Below are 21,974 nucleotides of genomic sequence, written 5' to 3' on the forward strand. Positions count from 1 at the left end.
TCAGTAAACATGTACTGAGTACCTACTATATGCAAGGGAACCCAATAGGCAAATGGAGTGAGGGTAGGGAGTAGAAACACAAAGAAACGTCCCAGCCAGTTCCATAACACTCTTTGGAGAAAGCACCATGAAAAAAATGTTTATGCAAAATTGGTAAATCAAAATCACCAGATATGGTGAATCATGATTTTGCTTGGTACTCATTGCCTTGACATTAATCAAGCTGGATTCTTTCACAATTTAGATGGATATATCGTGCATTTCTGCCTCTGAGACAAAAGGTAACTATAAGTATCAATTCTTCAGAAAATGCAGTTATCATCAATTAAGTCCTCAACAGCTAGGAAATGTTTATTCCCAAACCACTGGAAGAGAGAGCAGGTTGGAGAAGAAGCCAGAAAGTACTTCTATGGAAAACAGGGAAAGAAGCAGCAAATTGAGGGTATCAGTGGAGATTAGTGCCAGGCAAGTCATAAGAATGTGGCCATAAGAGAGGCTAGACAGAGAAGACTAGCAACATCACTTCTTTTCTTTTGGTTTATCTGCAGTTGTGAGATAAACCAGTTGAGAGCTAGGTATTACCCATGTAATACATGAAAAACCACCTGCTCTGCCCAAATAGTGGTTCAACAGCCCTCTGTCTGGAACACATTATTATAGGACCTCAGTTGGACTTGACCATCCTCCCATGACGTGTCTATCTTGAATTCACGGTGTTTTCATTTCAGCATCTCTAGGTTTGGCACTGTTAGTGCTTACTCTTTTGTACTTAGCACTGGAGTTTGTCTTCCTTTGATGCTTCCTTTTGTGACAACCTGTCTGTCTTTTCCCTGTTTCTGAGCTTAGGCAGTAAAATAACTCAGTTTTATTCCCTCCTTGGAGCCACCATCACTCCCTACCATATTATGACAGTGTACAAAAAGTGCTTTAAAAACAGTAAAGGAATGTACAAATGTTAATTGATGTGATTATAAGTAGCTGTTCTAAGTATCTCAAGTTGATTTCTAATTACAATTCCTGTTATCAGGTCAAATATGAAATAAAATTGCCCTCCTTGCTTCTGTGATGACTGAGCCATTCAGGCACAATGCTATTATGACAGCTGGGAATCATTTAAAAATGAGCTTCACTTCACTTGGCAAGTCAGATGGTAATTTTAAAAACTGGCTCCTATTGTTTTTATATCAGAATTGGTTCACATTCAAGAGGCACATGCCCCCTGCTGGGAGAGGGGCTCAGACATGCAGCTGGTGGTGGGACATCAAACCAGGAGCATGGGACTTTGTTACACAATAAATTCTGATGGCAGCATTGCAGAGATGGTCAGTTGAGAGGGAGGCATTTGCAATACAAGGCTAGTTTTGACAGGGCACAGGTGGCGATCTTGGCAGCTGACTGACTTCAAACAGAGCCAGTCAAGAATCCCTGTGGGTGTGCTAGCAGGGGGCAGAGCCTTCCCAAAATTGCTAGAAGGGTTGGGATGATGGTGAGCAAACACATCAGTGATGGCAAGGTTCTATGACAGTTCTTGGGAACTTGTATAAAAATGTTTACATGTCATATTTTCTACTTTTGTTTTCCTAGACACCTTCTACCTCCTCAGAGGCCCGCCCCATTCAACGGACATCCCAGACACATGAGAACTCAATTGGACTCCATTTTTCATGCCTACTACCTAATAAAAACTGCTTTCCTAAAAAAACATTTATCATGATATCATGAATTCGGTAGCTGTAAGATAAAGTTGGCAAAAATCCACTTCTCTCCATGTTGCTCAATTCTGGGCTTTGCAGATGCAAAATAGTATGTAGCATATAATACCACTTGCTCCAAAGGTGGAGAGAGAGAACACATGTGTATTTGCAAATGTGTATGGAAGAATAAAAAAGAAACATTAGTTTACTTTGAGGACACGAACTGGAACAGGGGTCAGATGGAGACTTCATTGTACCTCCTTTTCACTTTTTAAATTTTGAACCATGTGAATGTATTGACAATTCAGAAATTAAATGCAAACAACCCCAGCATTGTGACCATCTGTTGCCTTGTCTATAATTGCTGATGATTGAAGTCTCTGACTTTGTTATCATCTCCACACAAATCCTTGATGATCATATTTTTGGGGAGTTCAGCATTGTCACTGACTGCAATCAACTACATAGAACTTTTCTGGTTTTGTGAAGAAAATATTTATTTTTCTTTCCTTTTTTTGTCCGTATCTCTCCTGGGTATATGGTTTACTCTTACTTGAAATGGAGATTATGGTAGGCAGAAATCTGTCCTCAGGGTAGTCTGGCAGCCAGTTGTACATTCCCAGACATGAGGCTAAGATTCAGGAAAAGATTCCAGCCCACATGTAGTCTATAAAAATAAAGTTAGAGGGTATGAGGTGTTATGCATGTGGTCAAGGCAGAGGCTCAGATACAGGGACCCAGCTCACATCCCCTGTTTCTGCTGTTCTCCACACTGAAACTCCTGGGGAGAGCTATCAAGATATACTTTGTCCATTTTGTCATTATCCCCTTCTCTCTTCACCCCTGCAATGGCTCTCATCCAGGCCATCGATAATTTCCATGTTACTTAATCCAGTAGCCACATCTCTGTTTCCATCATTTATTACCTCATAGCCACATTTGACACACATTGTTCACCCCTCCTCCTTGAAGCCATTTCCTCCTCTGTTCCACATCACTACATTCCTCTGACTTTACTGGGCAAACTGCTCAGTCTCTCTTGCTAACCCTTTCTATTCTCTTCACCTTTTAAACATTAGAGTTCTCTGCTCTTGGCTCTCTTCCCATTTCTACACTATCTTCTAAGGGTCCTCATCCAGGCCTGTGCTTTAATTACCATCTACATGCTCTGCGACTCTCTAACCCCTCTCTCCAGATTCCAGATGCACACATCTGCCAGCCTACTCGACAGCTCCACTTTGACGTCAAGTAGTCTCTCAAACCCAGCATGTTAACGACAGAACTCTTGATGTTCCCTCCCATACTTGCTCTTCCCCATGACTTCTTTGAATTAATAAATAGCACCAAGTCACTCAGGCTGAAAACCTAGGAGTTGACCTCGATTCTTTCCCTCTCCTACTGACAGCCAATCTATCAGCAAATTTTGTTACTACTGTCTCCAAAACAGACCTTGAATCTGGCTACTTCTCAGAATCTTCAATACCAAAGCCTACCCCTAACATCCATCTGTCATTTGTTTCATTATATGAGGATTTTTCTGTTTCCATTCTTGTCCACATACAGTCTGCTTATCAAAACAACCAGAGTGAACCAGTACACAGGATAAATCCAACCATAAAATCACCCCCCTGCTTCTAACCTTTAAATTGCTATTGTCTGCCAAAATTTTCCCCCAAAACTTTGGTGGCTCCTTCTCATCAGCTCAACACTCAGCACTTCAGTGACTTTTTTTCCGAACACTGATGCCTAAGTAGCAACTGCCAGGAAAATTCCATTTTCCAGTATTATGTTCTTCTCAGGACTTTGCATATTCTAATATTTTGTATATTTATTTGCTTATAGATGTTTATTGCATGTATCTCTCCTGCTGTAATATAAAAAGGAGAATTTTGTCTATATTGTTTACTTACATAACCTCAGTGTCTAGAATGATGATGTATTGGTTAGGATAGGCTTAATAATTCTGCAATCAGAAATACTACCAAAGCTCAGAGGTTAAGAACAACAAAGATTTTTTGTTGTTACATGTATAACATGGGTTGACATGAAAGTTCTGAGATATTCAGAGACTCATAGATTGATTTGGAGATTTGGGCTGAACATGGCTTTACCATGTAATAACACATCATCTCAACAAGACTTCTGTAATTACTGAGGAAGGAGGAAGTGCAGCCATGGAAAATCTCACACCACCTCTTAAATGCTTCCACATAAAGGCGACATGCATCAAATCTGCTCACATTGCATAGGCCAAAGCAAGTCACTTCAAGGAATCTAGGAAATTTGATCCTCCTAGAAAGATAAGAAAACTAGAAATACTGGAAGGCAAACACTTACATCTACACACATGCAAACCTAGTGTGCCTGAGTCTAAAACTCTAAAACATGGTGTTAACCCCTCCATTTTCAAAAGTATATGGCCTAGAGTTTTTGTTTTGATGAATACACTCTTTCACTTTAATGTCTAGGCATTTCCTAATTCCTGGGAAACAGTGCCAGCAGCCTCTGGTGCTTCTGAGGTATACCTGTTTTTATTATGTTCCCCCAACTACATGCATCTTGGTAAGTTTCAGATAAGCATGATTTCCATAAATTGCTCCACTTATTACATGGTTATAACAATGATATATTCTGTTTTAAATGGAAATAATATACTGCAAATGTTAACGTATTTTAGTTTCTTCCTTATCCTTTACATAGGCTTTTTGCCTTGGGGCAAGAGGAGGTGAAGGAATGAGTAAATGAAAAAGGTGACTTCTTTAGCAAAATAATATATTTAAAATTAGGCTAAGAACAGAAAGCGAATTTTTCTAAATTCCTTTTCTATATGAGTGACCCAGCCAAGAATCCCTTCTGTAGATAACATGCTGCTCAATATTATACAGTCAGATCTTGAGGCTGCTACCTAAAGGTAGAGAATAAGACTACAACGCAAGAGAAGAAAAAGTTACCCCTTCTGCCCCAAGGAATTATGGGCTGCAGAGGGAAGAGAGACTGGTAGATGGGCGTGGTCAGGCACGTGTCCCTTACTCTCATAATTGGAAGCACAGGAGTTTTAAAAAGGATATTAACATGGAGCTGAGTGGAGAAACTGAATCCTTTTCCAATGATAATATAATCACAAAAGCTACACTTAATGAAGCAGGCACTGTGTTAAGTGCCTCATAGCTATCATTTCATTCAACCCTCACAAGAATCCTATTGTTGTTGTTATTGTTGTTGTTGTTATTATTATTATTTAGCAGATAAGGAAACTGAAGCTTAGAGAAAACATTTGACTGGTCCAAGTCTATATTATCTAGTTAATTGACAGAACAAGGATTTGTACTCAGGTATCTCTAACTAAAGAGCCCATACTCTTAACAACTATATTATAATGTCACTTTCAGTAATAGCTGATATAGAATTTAGTTGATTTCCTGTCTAAAGTCAGTACTTCCTTGAATTCTTCTTCCACATTGCTACCAAAAAGATCCATTGATTGTGTCACTCCTCTAATCAAAAAAAAATGTGAAATGGCACCTCATTACCTGTCTACAGGATAAAGTCCAAAGTTGCCATGGCATACATTTAAGGGAGGAGCCACTGAATTGAACATGGGATCCACACTTGTACAGTGAACAATTTATCCTCTTCGTTGTCCAGTTTCTTCCCCATACCATTAAGTAAGCTCATTAATTCAATAAGCTTGTATATAATAGCACATCTAAAATAGTGTCTATCTTCTCCACAGATGGATATGTGATTTAAACACAGTACTATACCTCACCTCTATGGCCAGAGCTTGTGATAAGTGCAGTCACATAGGGTCCTGGGCTTAGACCTGTTTGGGGTTTAATGCTCTGTGGTCACCAGCTTGAAATCTTGAGTACTTTTGTCTTTGAATTTGTGTTTTGTAAGTGAAATATGATGGGTCCATGGAGAACAAATATCATGGGCTTGAAGTCTGGGCTCACAGGTGGTTCTACCTTCCATTGCCTCCCTGGATGAGTTCTCATACACCCATCAAGCCCCAGGCTCAGCCTGGCCTCCCCTTTCTACTCCTGCCTCTTTGATTACTGTAGCAACCAGGTGGGAATGGTCTGAGTTCTACCGGTACACTCTGCACCAGCAGAAGCCAAGGCAAGGCAAGGGTAGGATCAGTGTCAGGCATGCATCCTGCTGCTTCTTGGGGTAAGGCAAGGCAATGCCAGTCCCTGTTAGGGTCTGATAGTATCATGGTAATTTTAGTGGGCAACTCCATGAGGCCCTCTTTGCCACTCCCAATCCTGATAAGTTATAATCTCTTGGGGGTCAACTGTCCACTATGGGTTAGAGCAATAGGTCCACAAAAGGTGAAATTGACTTATCCATCTAGGCCTTGTTGTCTGAATGTTCTTTTTTAAAAGGTGGTATAAATTATGTAGACTGTTGTCTTATGGCTCTCTGATGTCTTTCTTTAAATATAGTGGAAATGTCAAGTCATATAAAAATGTGACATTAATGTTACCTCCAAGGGTGCTGAGTGCAAGAGACTAACAACTTAATAAGTTTAGGCTTTTGCACTGACCTATGTTAATGTGTGATTTCATGCAATTTTGCATGGCAAGTCTTCATTTGATTGCTAGATCAATGTGAAAATACATTTATCTGCCTGCCTTGAGCATGGCCAACTGTTGACCTCTCCAATTATGTAGACTTGAGAATGAAAATTCAATTATAATGAACAAACACTACTTGAACACTTTCTGTGTGCAAGGCCCTATGCCAGGCCCTGTGGGGAACATGCAGATTTGTGATATTTGTTCTTATATTCAGAGTGCTTGCAAGCAAGGAGGTGGTAGAAATTCATGCATGGATGACTATGGTATAACATGCTATCTTACTTTATGAAGGCAGAGGAAATGGAACTCGTAGTAAAGCTGGACGGCTTTTAGGCAGCCCCTCAAAGCAGGCATTGCTGGTTTCTTGCCTTATGTCCATTTATCTTCTTTGGGAATAGAACTCTACTTTTTATTTTTTGGCAAAGATGAGTCTGCCTTCGGCTCAGTGATAAATCTTGTTTAGTTAAGCCTCTTTGTGCTAATGGCATCTCTCTTGTCAGTGACTGATTTGGAGGTGGATATGTGACTCAGTTCTGGCCATTGAACCATGGAGGCAAGTCTTTGGGTTGCTTTTGGAAAGACATCTTTGCAGTAGAGACAGATTTGTTGTTAAGGGCACAGACTCTGGAGTGATCTGCCTGATTTATAGTTCTGGCTCCATCACTTGTTGGCTGTGTGTCATTAAAAAATTTACTTAACCTTTCTGCCACAATTTCTTCATCTGTTAAATGGGGTTAATAATACATACCTAATAGAGTTGTTGTAAGGATCAAAATTAGTTCATACAACAGGTCTTCAAATAACAGCCTTTTGTTTCATGTTTTGTTTTAACATTGATGAGATGCCACAGGAACTTAACTCTTGCTTATATTAGCCTATGGTAAAACTAGTTTCCTCATATGTCATTTCACTGCAGTTCCAAGAACCTATCGACAATGTTAAATGAGGACTTACTGCATTTGTAAAGCAGTTAGAACAGTGCTTGGGATAGAGTGTTATAGAAGTGTTAACTACCACCATCATGCTATATAAGGAGGAGACAGTAGTGTTAGCCTCTTTTTATGACTCTGGACATCTATGTGCCTGGATGAGATGCCTGTGACTTTCAGAATGGCCTTGTGCCCATGCTGGGGGCTGGGTTATAAGGGAGGATGGCAGAGCAAAAGGAAAGAAGAACTCTTCTCTTTGAAGAAATCACTGAGCCACTGGTCATCAGTCTTGGAGTCCACTCTACCTCTGGACTTCTCATTACCTGATATAAAAAATTTCTTTCTCAGTCAAGGTCTTCTGTTACTGGCAGTCAAAGGCAAATTTTAACCTCTACAGTGACTTTGTGGTGTATGTCCTGAAGTTCCTCATCCAGTGCAACTCCAAAGTCTCTGCTGTTCTGGATGCACATCCCGAGACAGAGGCTACCTCAGAGTAGCCCCTGACATCAGCTCCTGACTAACTTTCGGCTACTCTACGGGGTGCTGGCCTTACCTGAATTACAGCAGGATGGGTTCATGAAAGACTGAGATTTCAAAGGTCTCTCTAGATTCAGAATCTACTCTTGATATTCTTGAGGGACTTGCGTTGAGGTCACTTTCGAATTTAAAAATATGGTAATGTGATTTCCCCAAGAAATACAGTTGATTTATACTTAATAAGCAATCTTCTTTGATTCTTAATAATTCTATAGATTACAGGATTGGAATGTTATTAAATTCCTCCAATAAAATAAATTCTACCCTACATTATATCATTTTTTAGTAATGCTTAGTAAGAATGTAGTTCAATTTCAAAAAATAAAGTTAGAAGGATAAAAAACAATTTTTAAGGAATATATCAGGAGTTATTGATTACACAGAGGTGCAGCCTCTGAGTTATTGGCAAAAAGACACTCCCCTACACCCACCTTATAGTTTATATCAGATTTGTGCTTCATTTATTTCTTCTTTGCTGGTTAGATCAGGATCTGTTCTTATTCCTTGTTTGTTTAAAATGGATAATCAATAAAAAATTAAAAAGACTTTGTTAAGAGGCTGGGGTCTCCCCTATTTAGAGGTCAAAATCCAGGTCTCTCCTTTACCCAGCACCACACTGTGGTGGGCTAAAGGGTAATGCCCAAGGGACAATCTGAGAGGCCTACGTCTGTCACTCCTTCACTCTGTCCCCAGAATTTGACATATGATGAAAAAAAATTCCATTTTGATTTCTCTCCTGGCCTTGGATTTAAAAATGATGTTAACTGTGTGAGTTTGGGGAAGACTTGGAGGAGCTAGTTGAAGAAGCCCACCCTAATTCCTTTCCCCCAAGAAGGGGGGATTGTTCAAAATTGTTTCTGGAGCTTGACCATGCTCTTTTCCTGATCCATCCACCACCATAAAGTCATGGAGCAAATTACAAATTCATAAATATTACAGATCTTTGGGATTGCTCAAAGATTGAGAAATATCAATTTTTTGACTCCTTAAAAGTCGTGGGTTTCAGCTTTTGTGCACACTGCTATAGACTGGTAATGGTTTCCTAGAGCATTGGGCTTAGAAGGGCTTTGAGGCCAAGTCAGGGTTCAGCAGGAAAGAGTGTGGGGATTAATTATGAATGTCTACCTTGGGTGTGGGTGGTGACAGCTATATTGTGTTCCTGCAATCCAGAGTTTATAGAGTTTCACCTATCATGCTTGAAAGTCAGTTAAAACATTGTCAGGCCTGATACCATAATTCCAATTACTCTTAACTTCAGGAAAAAAGTTTATGTAATGTACACTTATTGAGTACCTTTGATCCTTTAGATACTCTTAGCTACTGTGGGAAATTTTTTTAAAAATTAATTGGATTCAGATCCAACCCACAATGAATTGTCAATAGAAGAGACAGATACATGTTTATTTAGGGTGTGAAGTGAGAAAATGCTGCAAGAAAGGATTAGATAAGGGGAGGGACAGGAGATACATCAAAAGTGAGGAAGGGTATTTTTGGTGAGTGTGGCAGGTGGTCATCAAGGCATGCTGGTGAGGGTGTACTGGAACGAAGCCTGCACTGATGTGAGTAAGATTGTTGAAATAGATAAAAAGGGAAGACTATTTCAAACTGAGTGGTCAGAATGAGCGAAAGCACCGGAGTGGAAAGCTGAAAGCTGCGGGTGACTGACTGACTGATGAGAATACGTAGTTGCTGTTTATTCCAGTCCCCCTGACAGAGTGAGCGGGTTGCCTGTTGGGCTTCATTAGACTGTCGTGCTGATGTGACATCCATTTTTATAAGGATTTTTAGGCCAGGGGAAAACTTGCTCTTTGGAAAGATCATCTTTCAACACCATTTGACATGTGACATGTAACAAATATCGTAAAGGAAAGGAGAGCCCCACTGGTATCTCACATTGTACATTTTTATTGTAAACCTAAGAGAACTGACAAAGATTTCATCTTTATTTTTGTAACTATGTACAAAATCATCAAATATTGCCAATGAAGAACATTCCTAACATCGTATTATTGCATTACATGAATATGGCAAAAATTCTTTAACACACTGCTGAGCTAGGAACTAGCTATTGATTTGTTGAAAATATTTGCAAAAACAGTCAGATTAAAATTACGAATAGATCACTCCTAACATGCTCTTATGTCATGTCACACATATGCATACATATAAACATGAGGTAGGGTTCTGTTAACTTTCTTTTTTAAATACTTCGGAAATTGAAGCAATGTTGATGGCTTTACTAAAATAATAATCAAAATAAGAGAAACTAAAAATTTTTTAAATGTTCTTCAACTACATGCATAAAGCTGTAAAAAGCCAGCCTAAGTAGCACCAAGAAATAGTCAACAAAATTAGGATGCACATTTTAGAGTTAGAAGAAAAAAAGAATTTAAATAAACCTAAACATCCTTATACAATTTAGAATGCATGTTTGGAACATGAAATATGGACTTGGATGTCGAGGGACTTCTCAGGCCTTCATTTTACTTATTGATTGACTTGTGACTATCTTCTAAGCAAACCTAAAACAGAGAAGGTGATTCTATGATGCCATAAGTAATTAAGTTCTACCAAGATCCAAAGCTATAGGCAAGCCAGTTTTGTTCTCATATCCTCTACTTCCCTCTCCAGACCCTCCCCCTTCCTTCTTCCTACTCTGGCACACTTCCCTGGAGTTTTTATGGGCCCCCTTAGATCTATATTTATCCACTATATTTAGTAAGTTTGATTATGCACAGCTTAAATTCAGATCTGAAATGATGATCTAGATTTTTGTTCACTGAAAAAACTTTTTCTTTTTATAGGTTTATAGCAAAGGCTAAGCATTGACTTATTTCTCTCTCTTTTTGCTATTCAATAGGCTCACTTTGCCCTCTCTGTTCTTTCCCAGAAGGTTCTGCTTACACATCTGCTTCCAGACATTTAAGTCTCCACTCAACTGACCTCTCTTTGGAGAGGCCGTCCAGACCACTTCGTGTAAATAACACCCATGTCCTAACCCTGGCCTCTCCACTGCCTAGTATAACACTGTTGGTTCTGCTATTTCTTTATGTGGTTCTTTTTTGGACGGGTAAGTTTTTACATTATTGAAAAAGTTTTTACACACAGTAAAATTCACCTTTTCAGTGTATACTTCTGCTAGATTTGACAAATGCATACAGCCATATACTGCTACCATGATAATCAAGATATAGAAAAGTTCCACTGTCCTGAAAAATGTTCCCATTCTCCTTTATACTTAACCCTTCCCCCAACTCCAGGTCTGATCTGTTTTCTATATCTATGCTACCTTTTCCAGAATGTCAAATAAATGGAATTATATAATCTGTAGCCTTTTGAGCTTGCCTTCTTTCATTTAGCATAATGTACGTGAGACTAGTCTATATTACTACATGTATCAGTACTTCATTCCTTTTTATTACTGAAAATTATTCCATTTTATGGATGGACCCCAGTTTGTTTATTCATTCTCCAGTTCAAAGTCATTCTAGTTGTTTCTAGATTTTTTCTGTAATTACAAATAAAGTTGCAACAAACATTCCGATAGAGTTTTTATTTTACTTGCATAAATACCTAAGAGTGAGATTGCTGGAACTGTTCAAATGTTTTCCGAAGTGGCTGTACTATTTTGTATTTCTATCAGCAATGAATAAGAGTTCCAGCAACTCCACATCTTTACCAGCACTTGCTATAAGTTTTTGGAATTTTTAATTTTAGCTATTCTTTGGGTATATAGTGGTATGTCAATATGGTTTTAACTTGTGTTTCTCTAATGACTAATGATGTTGAACATCTATTTTCTCATGTATTTGGTATTATATCTTTTTGATAAAGAGGTCAAATCTTCTTTATTTTTTAAGATTGTTTTTGTATTATTAGGCTTTTTTGAAAATATATCACTAATCCTTTTCATGTTCTGGATACTAGTTTTTTTTTTTTTTTTTTTTTCAGATTTCTAAATGTGATTTCCGAATATTCTCACTCAACTTTTGACTTAGATTTTCATTCTCTTAATGTGTCTTTCAAAAATCCTAAGTTTTTATTTTGATAAAAATACAGTTTATCATTTATCTCTCTTCATGAATTGTGTTTCTGGTGTTATATTTAAGAAATATTTGTCTAACCTAAGTTTACAAAAAATTTTTTCTATGTTTTCTTCCTAAAAGTTTTATATTTTTAGATTTTACATTTCAATCTATAAACTCTTTCTAGTTATTTTTAGACGGGGTGAAATACGGATGAAAGTTCATTGCATACTGATATCCAATCACTTCAACACCAATTTTAAAAGACTATCACTTCTCTATTGAATTGCCTTTTCAATTTTGTTGAAAATCAATTGACATACATGTTTGGTCTGTTGTGACCTCTATTTCATTCATCTACATGTCATCCTTTCATCCTTTCCTGCATTACTATAGCTTTAAAGTAAGTCTTGAAGTCAAGTAGATACTACTGTTAATCTTTTTCAGGGGAGTCACATTTTTAAGTACCCTCATCTGCTTAATTAAATATGTCAGTCAGACTTGCTGCTGAGAGAAAAAGAAGAAAGGCATCTCCCCTTCTCTCAACAGTCTATCTGTTTTGACAGGGCCATTACTAGACCTTTGACAAGCTCTTACTTTGCCTTTATGGCCATTGTGTTTCTGCCTTTATACAAAGCAAGGGCTGGCCAAGACTAAGTCTAGGCGATTTTTTGGTAAAAACCTTGTTTTTGTAAGATGACATGGAAATGGGACACAAGTGTTACTAGTGTACATGGTTCTTGCATTCAAAAGGTGAGTTTTCACTTCTGTTTACAAAATCTAAATGATTCTGTTTGGAATGAACTATAAATCATTATCTATTTACATTATTGAGAGAGTTAGAGATCAGAGATAGGAAGAAAAAAGAGGAAGAAAGGAAACTAGATTTATTGAGCACTAATTACGTGAACTGTTAACTACTAATTACGTGACAGTGTTAACTACTGGAACATGGTAGGAAAATCCTTGCAACCTCCCAGTGAGGATGCTGTTATCCCATTTTACGGATGAGAAAACTGAAGGCTAGGCAGGTTAAACAGTACTGAGTAGTCATTCTGCAGTTCTCTCCAAGGCCAAAACTTGTGTCTTTTGCTTTATATGGCAGGATTGTGTAAAGAAGGGATGGTGAGTGAGGACTCCTTCTTTTCCCCGGAATTAAAGATGAAATCCCCATACTTAACTAGCAATAGATTTTGAAGATTCATATCATATGTGACAACTGGTACACAACATATACAATTGAAGCTTTGTCTGCTCCCATCCCTGTCACTTTAAAGTCAAAATTTCATTTTCCCATCTTTGCCAAAGAATTCTTGGTTTGGTTTCCTGAGTTTCCTCTTCTTTTTAAGCTTTTCAGTGCTACAGAGACATAATGCTTTGAGTAAAAGCCTGGTGAGAGACATCACAATATGAGGAAGTAAAGAGTGACAGTGTCCAGTGGTTTTATTTGTGTGGTTGAGTTCATGTGTGGATTTTTAATTAGCTTATACTGAATAGGTGTAAAGGTGGAGAGTTTTTCCAGAAACATTTTTTGTATCCATCTCACTGTGGCAAGTTATTATTGGCAAAACAAAATCTACATAGCTTCTAAAGAGAGGTATGTCCTGACTTACATGATCTCAAAAATGTCTCAAAAATATACTTTAAATGGACTCATGTTTTAGATGTACATGCTGGAATAACTGCTATATAAAATCATCCTTTAGTGAATGAAGGTCAAAGGAAGTCATCCTTAAACTCCACATTTTGCAGATGAGAAAACCAAATGCCAGAAGAAAAGTGACTTTGCCTAAGGACACACAGCTCATTAAAGCTCAGTTGAACCAGAATTCACTTTGTAGACTCTCCAGGGCTCTTTGCTTCACGGCCAGATTGTTATATATTGAACTTTGTTTAATACAACAAAAAATATTCAATTTCATATCACAATCCAAGTCTCTCTAGAGAGGAAGAGTTGATACTTTTCCTACTCTTAGGAAAGATGAAATTATTCTGAACCTCTTTACCTGGTCATACAGTGAATTGAGATTTTATGTACACAGGTGTGAAATGAACGAGAACATTTCTTACCTAAAGAAAGGATTCTTTAAATCGAGGATATTCCCAGATCTGAAGCCTGTCTGGTTTACCAGTGCTGTGATCTGAATGTCATAGCTCTGACTGTATGGAAAAAGAATAAAAGCAAAAACATATCTCACAAGGCTGGTTAGCTATTCACATACGTTTTAGGGCATATTCAACACATACCTACCTCATGAAGGTTTTAAGAGTACATATTTGTTATATACTTTGAAGAGAGTTTATTTGGATGCTATTAATCTTAGTATGAGGCAATGAAATGGCTTGTATATTTGTTAGAAGAGTTTGATAACCATAATTTTTTCATCTAAAAATTATAAAGGTAAGGCACTTTTGGTTAGTCAAAGTGATTTTTTTTTTTTGACCAATAAAAACTTTACCAACATCAATGAAATGGCTTTAAGTAACAGAGATACTTTATAGGTCACCATGAATATATCAAAACAATCTTAATTATGAAAGGATTGCCTAGGTTCATTGATTTGATAGTGATTCACTATTCAAGGGAGAATGTGTCCTCACCTAAAAGTTTAGGAAAAGAAAGCACTCAGGAACACTGTCATGCTAGTGCCCAGATACCCAGAAGGTCAACTGCAAACCCCAACAGTTATGTGCAATAATAATCAATAATGGATAATCTCGCAAGACTACAACTATAGGACCCTAAATAATTACTAATTCTTTTGAACCAGTTTTTGAGCAATGTGTATCATGCCAGACTTAATCATTTTAAATCTTATGGATGAGGAGCAGGTGACATAAGTGGGGAGGTACCTTAGTTCAATATTTGAACACAAAATCATGGCTTTGAATACCAATATTTCTTCTGTAATAGTCAAGAAGAATTAGAAACTTGGGAACAGTGTATGCTAGACATGTCTTTCTGAAGAATGAGGTAATTCATGATAATTTCATCTTAGAGAAAGCAGAAGGTATAATAGCAAGATAGGCTTAGGGTTGACCATCAAAGAAGAATGAGGTGGGGAAATGGAAGTGGCAAGAAACATGGGGAAAAATGGCCCAAGTCACCTGTAGATTTACTGATTAATAAAGGAAAGAATGAAAACTTCAGCAGGCATGGACTATAGACCAGTATTCTTCAAAGGGGTTTGACTGTGCCACAGAGAGAATGTGGGACAATATACTAAGGCACAAAAATTTTTAAATTTTTTTTCAGTTAGTTGCTATAGTGGATTGAATTGTATCCTGCCAAAAATATATGTTCAAGTTCTAACCCTTACTACCTGTGAAGAGGGTCTTATTTGGAAATAGGGTTTTTGCAATGTAATGAAGTTTAAATGAGGTCTTATAAGATTAGGGTGGGCCCCAAATCCAATGACTAGTGTCCCTACAAAAAGAGGAGAAGACACATAGAGACACACGTGGGGAAGGCGGCCAAGTGAAGACAGAGGCAGAGACTAGAGGGATGGAGCTGCAGGGAACACCAAGGGTTGCCAGGCACCATCGGAAGCTGAAAGACACAGGAAGCTTCTTCCTGGGATCCTTCAAAGGGAACGTGGCCCTGCTGACACCTTGATTTTAGAACTCTGGACTCCAGAACCGTGATTAATTTCTGTTGTTTTAAGCCACCTGTTTTGTGGTAATTTGTTACAATAGCCCTAGGAAACTAATACAGTTGTTTACCAAATACATGTTGAACATTAGTAAATTCATTAGATAGAGACTGGATTCTAATCACCAGTTAAGAATTAAGATATCCAATATATTCATCTAGCTTCTTGGGTTTTACAAAGGTAAGATTCTGATTGTATCTTGAATAATGTGGTACAAAGTAAGTAACAACCGTGTGATGGGAACATGAGGCAGAGCTAGACGAATTTTGGTAGTATCGTAGAACAAAGAAAGTCACTTACAGCTGCACCAGCACATACTATTACTTCACTGTGCCTAAGAGTACACAATAATTTCTTCTGATTCCAAATAGATAGCTAGTGAGAGGTTTCATCTTCAGCGAAGTCCAAGGTAGAGCACTTTAATGATTACCATAGGAGTGGCACTTGAAGGTTTCAAAAGCTTTAATTCTTTGATCAGCATTTTTTCTAGTTCCATAAACCCTAAAACTTATCAAACTCTTTAAAACCAAATCTCCTGGCCAACCTGGATATAGTAGTCCTTCAAAGAGATCCAAAAATTACAATTTATGTTTTAAAACATTTTGGCACAGGATAAGTGGCTGAGCTAGATCCAACAATCAGCCTATATTTATTTTTTCTATTCATCTTTTTTATTTCTATTTTTATATGTCTCATTATATGATTTTCTTATATGAGTTTCATATACTCATTATATAAGTTTCTACATGTGTATATACACAGAGACATGTCTATGCATGTGTGTATGTGTGTTTATATAATATATAATCTATATACATATATATCTATACCTATATAGAGAGCTTAGTTTTATACTTTCTATTATTATTACTGTAGTATGTACACATAATTAAAAGAAAAATATTAGTATACTTGGAAAGAATGTATATAAAGTGTTTTTATCATAGGTGCACATGATCAAGAAAGTTTACAGACCACTTCTGTGAACTTTAGGGATATAAATTTCATAAAGTTCACAAAAAAGATAAATTCTATTTTATTGTCCAAAGCAATAAAATGAATGACAGGTAAAGAATGATGGGAGGCTGTCAAAAATAAAATGCTAACAGTACAATCATAAATGATCCTGGCAGAGAAGAAAAGGGCATCCATTGTCACACCTGTGTGGTTGCATAGGGAGTTCTCCCAAGAGGTCAGAGTTTAAAAGATTATTGGACAATAAGGGAGGAGATCCTACCCAGACAGAACAAAGAGGTAGCATCTTGCTGAAAACATAGTGGGAAAACATCGACATTCAAGGAGTGCTGAGGGATTTGTAGAAAATACCAAGGAAAACAATAATTTTAAAACAAAAAAATAATCCTATGAGATACAATGAGAGTAAGAAAGAGAAAAAGGAAAGAGAAATGGAACTAAAATTTACTGTGGACCTACTATGTGTTAATTACTATACTATTTTCTTTCCTTTAATATTTACAAAAGCCTAGTGAGACAATTATTATAAATTCTACTTTGTAGATGATAAGCTCAGGAAACTGGGGTGCTACAGAGAGGTTTTAACTTGACCAAGATCACTCAAGTACTAACCAGTACATAAAAGAGACTGCACAGAACCAGGATACATCAGACTCCAAAACCTGGCCCCATTTACTATCCGAGTGAGGTAAAGAACTTTTTTCCTCCCTCCATCACTTCCTCCTGAAAAGTACCGTAAGCCCATGACGTTTTAGCATCTTCTTTCATTTATGCCAGGCTAAATTCTTAATAAGGGAGGGGTAACCAGCTTATGACTCCTTCATTCAGGTAGTCATTCCACAACATTGTGGAGTCTATAAATTGTATTAAGGAGGGATACTCTGCAGAATAAGACTCAGACCCTCTTATGGGAAGCTCACAAGTAGGCAAATAACAGCAATACAACAATGCTGCAATAATAGTGGCCTGGAGGGCTGTAGGAGCCCAGGTGTCATGAAGCAGATGTGTGACACAAATGGTTTTCTTTCTTCTTACCTATTAGGGGAACAAAGGAGAGAAGGGTAGAAGAATATGATTGATAAGCATGCAACCCAAGACATTAGAAAAAAGTCATGGAAGAAAAAAAGGTGATTTAAACTTATTCACCTAATTGCACTCTGAAGTACCTTAGAATGTAAAATCTGAAAGCAAAAGAATGTTATATTGGTTTACACGAAGTGGAAAAGGCAAAGTTTGAAACTCCAGGTAGATGCTGTCTATTGTTCTGAGCATTTTTTTCCCCTGAGCACTTTTTTTTTTTTTCAGAAGTGGTCATTAAGCAGATGGTTTATAGGGATTTTAGAAGAAAGTGGTAACTTCCAGGATGAACAAGGCATAAGTCAGCATTTTCCACTTTTCCTTCTTGAAGCCATTCAAAAACTAGGAGAATAGAAAGATGCTACAGATAGCAGACTTCATTTTCTGTAAAATCAGGAGAAAGATATAATCTGTTGTCTCTAACTTCTGTGCAAGGGCTGCAAAAACACTTGAGGTTGGCTGTAAACAGTACAGAAGTACAGAGGGGCAAGAGAGGCCAAGGGCAGCACATCTCAGAAAATGCTTGTAGAAATGAACTACTTTGAGGCGAAGAGCATTTTCTGAAATGCAAAAGCATATTTCCAGTTTATATCATCTTGTGCAGGAATTGAGATGAGTATTGCTCTTGGGGCAGAAATCCTCTTGGAGCTGGAACATATGGAACTACCTAAAGACTCACAGAGGAGCCATATTTGCAGGAAGCAGTATCACTCAGTGACAGCACAGAAGGAGAGAATGTGAGTTGAGAAACAGCATGAAGATGATCACATCTGTCACCACTACAGAAGTTTCTTGCAAATTGCTGTGCAGAAGCATTCCTTTAATTGGATGATGAACAACAAAACATTAATAAAAAGATATTACTAGAAAAAAAGGTAAAAAAATAGTAAAATTTACTAACAAGTGTAAAACATGCATTAGATAAATGATGTCATGGCAGAGATACAAAATGTGAGCAAATATTTTCTTATAAATTTTTTAAAACCACATTGAAGCTTTCACCTCTATGAAGGAAGCAATACCTTTTATGAAGGAAGACCACAATACAGAACTACAATAACTCAAGGAAAAGAAAGAGCTCAATGGGTTGATATGGAAATATCTTTGAGATGTACTGCTAAGTGAGAAAATTAGGACGTAGAAGACAAATATAGAATGTTAGCATTTAAATATAAAAGTGGGGAAAATTGTGTGTGTGTGTGTGTGTGTGTGTATGTGTATACACACATATATCTATTCCTCTTTCTACCAATACACCGTATCCAGAAGGACACTACAAGAGGATATGTAAGAAACAGGAACTGGTTATATGAGGAGGAGAAGGAGGGGGATGAATGGAGTCCAGCACTGGGAGGAAGACTATTCATTGTAAACCTTTTTATACATTTTTATGTTGAATGATGTGACTTATATTATCTATTAAAAAATTAAATAACCCTTTAAGGAGACAGTAACTTCTGATAACTAGAGATCTAGTATGCTGTCACTAAAAACTAGTAAGAGCTAGGTTAAATTAGCTTCATTTCCCTTTTTGGTAGGGTTACTGGACTGGGCTGTGATGAAAAAACCAGAGATGAAGCTTATCTGGAGAACTCATTCAACAAGGATTGTATCATATTTCCTTCTGGCTTGATGGAGCCATGTGGGCTGGATATGAGTTCAGGTAGGTGAATTTTGAGCCAATTCCATGACCAAATACAAAGGGTATAGATTAAGCTATGCAAATTTTGATGGAAGAGTTCATCCTTGACCTCTTTCTTGTTCATAATTTTTAAATAAAAATTTTCTTTTTAAATTTTCAAATGATACAAAATAGTAAGACTCATTAACATGCTATACAAATTAATTTTAAAAATAAATAAAATAATCCATTGGATCTAGTAAGAATCTAAAAATAGCATGATGAATGCGTGAGTGGAATAAATGCAAAAACTTGAAACCAAAGTTGACAAAAATCATCTGTACACTAATCTGACTTAAAACCAGATCATATAAAAATGTACTTTTTTTTTTGGTTTTAATTGACTAAATACTCAAGTAAAATGCCCCCCAACTTAATTTAAACTTTAATTACATTATTATAAGTATATACTCAAAACACCAGTAGTCACTGTCACTCTATACCCAGCACTTATCTGAACACATTCGCTGTTCTGTATTTAGTTTTTGAGAAACATTGCACAGGGGCCATTGACCACCTGCATATTTCCAGAGGAGTGGACTTATAATTTCTGACTATTCCACAATCACTCTTACAGAAGGGAGGAGTCGAGGATGTTAGCCTGAAGATATTTCATAGAACTCTCCAAATATTTGAACAGCTACCATTTAGAGGTTGGAATAGACTTATTTCTTCTGAATTCAGAAATATAACTAAGATCAATGAGTAGAATTTATAGAAAGATATAGTATAAACGGCAAGAATAATTTTTTAATAATTAGCAATGTTTAAAGTAGTAGACATCAATAGTCAGTGATATGAAAAATTATCTAACATTATCAATAAATACAAACCAAAACAATCAGATTCAAGTTTTAAAAATTATTTTTGACAAAAAAATTACTTTTGGCAAAAACCCACAGAGAATGATAACATCCAGTTTAGAGAAAGATGTGGAGAAATTATCCATTGCTGGTATGGGTAGCAAGTGGCGTAACCACTGAGAAAGGCAGTATCTATCAAACTGTACCATGAACATACTCACTATTTCTAGGCTTATCATTTAGAAATATTCATGTCACCGTGGGAGCTATATATTCAAGCATATTTAGTACAGATTTTTTTTCACAACTGCAAAAAAATATTGGAATATTGGAATATTTTTTTTGCAGTTGTGAAAAAAAAATCTGTACTAAATATGCTTGAATATATAGCTCGCACGGTGACATGAATATCATCAATCAGGGAATTTTAAAAGACATTAAGATATATTCATGCTTTCAACTATTATGTATCTATTAAAAGAACAAAGCAGCTTTATCTATACAGACTCAGGACTTATTACTAAGTAAAAACTGAAGTTGCAGACTGCTAGTGCAATCTTCTTGTAAAACAACAACAAATCCACAATGGTTTTTATTTCTTTGATTTTGGGTTTTGTTTTTGTTTTTTGATACATGCACAGAAAATCACCCAAAAGGACATAAACCAAGGGATCATATCTGGGGAGTAGGGTGAAGGGTAGGAGTGTAGTTGGACTCCGGACACTTTTGTAGTTTTGATTTTATATTTGAGCATGCTAGGTTTTGGTAATTAAAGAAATAAAGACTTTACAAATTGAAGGGTTGACCTGTGAGGTGGTGAGCTCTCTGTCACTGGAGTGTTCAAGCACAGGTCCAAGAAAGGTGGAAAGTAGGGAGGGAAGAATGTTGAATTCTCATTCAAGGACCTGTGAAAGTCCTTGAACCACTGTGCCATTCTTTCCTCTAATTCACCCAGGAGAAGCTCCAACCAGGTCAAAGAAAATAGAGCATTTAAAAAATGAGATAAATCAAAGTAATTGCTGTGGATACCTCTTGAAATCCATTACCGGAGGGAAATAGCCAGTCCTGTCTGATACACTATACACTACTCCTACAGTGCAGATCAATTTTACTGTACTAAATTTGGGGGTGTGTGGCTAGACAGATGTAAGTAAGGCCAGGAAGCTGATGTGGGATTTAAAGCACTCAGTATTTTAAGCCTTTCGCAAGCACTCCCATGAGCTGATGAATTTCCTTCCTTCCTCCATGGTCAAGTGGAGAACACTGCCCTTGAGTTATCCAAAGCTCCTCTTCCTTGCTACGCTAAGTGCAAGGGTGACATTTGTCCTGCAGGCTTTGTAGCTGAGGACACCTGTGCAGACTCACCCAGGGCTTTGTAAAGCTTCCTGTCCATTTTTCGGTGCTAGAGTCTCAGTCTGGCCAACTTCCAAGCTTACACCAGTCACTGCCCACTAAGCAGAGGTAGGATTATGTCTGTACTTTCCTGCTTACCGTTTATTGGCTACAAACAGCACTTTCCCTGAGAGGGTCTCTCCTTCCTTGGCAAAGAGAGGAGTCTGAAGAAGGCATCGCACCTGATACCAGTGGGTCAAAGGCTCAGTTGGGGCTGTTGACAGCCACACTGTTACCCTGTAGGGCAAGAAAAGAGTTGAAAGCCAATTATGTTCTAGGCCTATCTGAATGGATTAGACTGGGGATTTAGGATGCTAAATAATTTTCATTGTTTTTGACTCAAGGAACTCATTTAAGATATTGATAGCTCATTTTATTGAGCAGTTGTTATATGCTGGGTACTACAAGAGCTCTATGTCTGTTAGCCCATTAACTCTAAACAACAATACTATGGACTAAGCCCGGAGAAGTTAAAGGACCTGCCCAGTGTCACACAGAGGACAGGTGAAAAGCCAGGCTTCAAACTCATGAACTTGTCTACTCTGTCCATTTGTATTTCTGAATCAAACTTTGTGAGAAGCCCAATAAGTAAGAGTTAAATTGGGAACTGATTTGTTTGAAAATT

General features: G+C 37.3%; 1 protein-coding gene across 1 annotated transcript in view; it reads right to left on the bottom strand.

The window, feature by feature from the left end:
* LOC107507277 (histone-arginine methyltransferase CARM1) overlaps window positions 1–21,974 on the bottom strand; it is a 223,924-nt gene that overhangs the window by 13,914 nt on the left and 188,036 nt on the right. Inside the window, exons 11-12 of the mRNA XM_036239518.1 lie at window positions 21,449–21,586; window positions 13,839–13,928 (exon numbers count right to left, since the gene is read on the bottom strand). Of these exons, the coding sequence (XP_036095411.1) occupies window positions 13,839–13,928; window positions 21,449–21,586 (228 nt within the window). The remainder of the gene's footprint in view (window positions 1–13,838; window positions 13,929–21,448; window positions 21,587–21,974) is intronic.

The sequence above is a fragment of the Rousettus aegyptiacus genome, unplaced genomic scaffold, assembly GCF_014176215.1.
Source record: "Rousettus aegyptiacus isolate mRouAeg1 unplaced genomic scaffold, mRouAeg1.p scaffold_m13_p_3, whole genome shotgun sequence".
Lineage (NCBI taxonomy): Eukaryota > Metazoa > Chordata > Mammalia > Chiroptera > Pteropodidae > Rousettus > Rousettus aegyptiacus.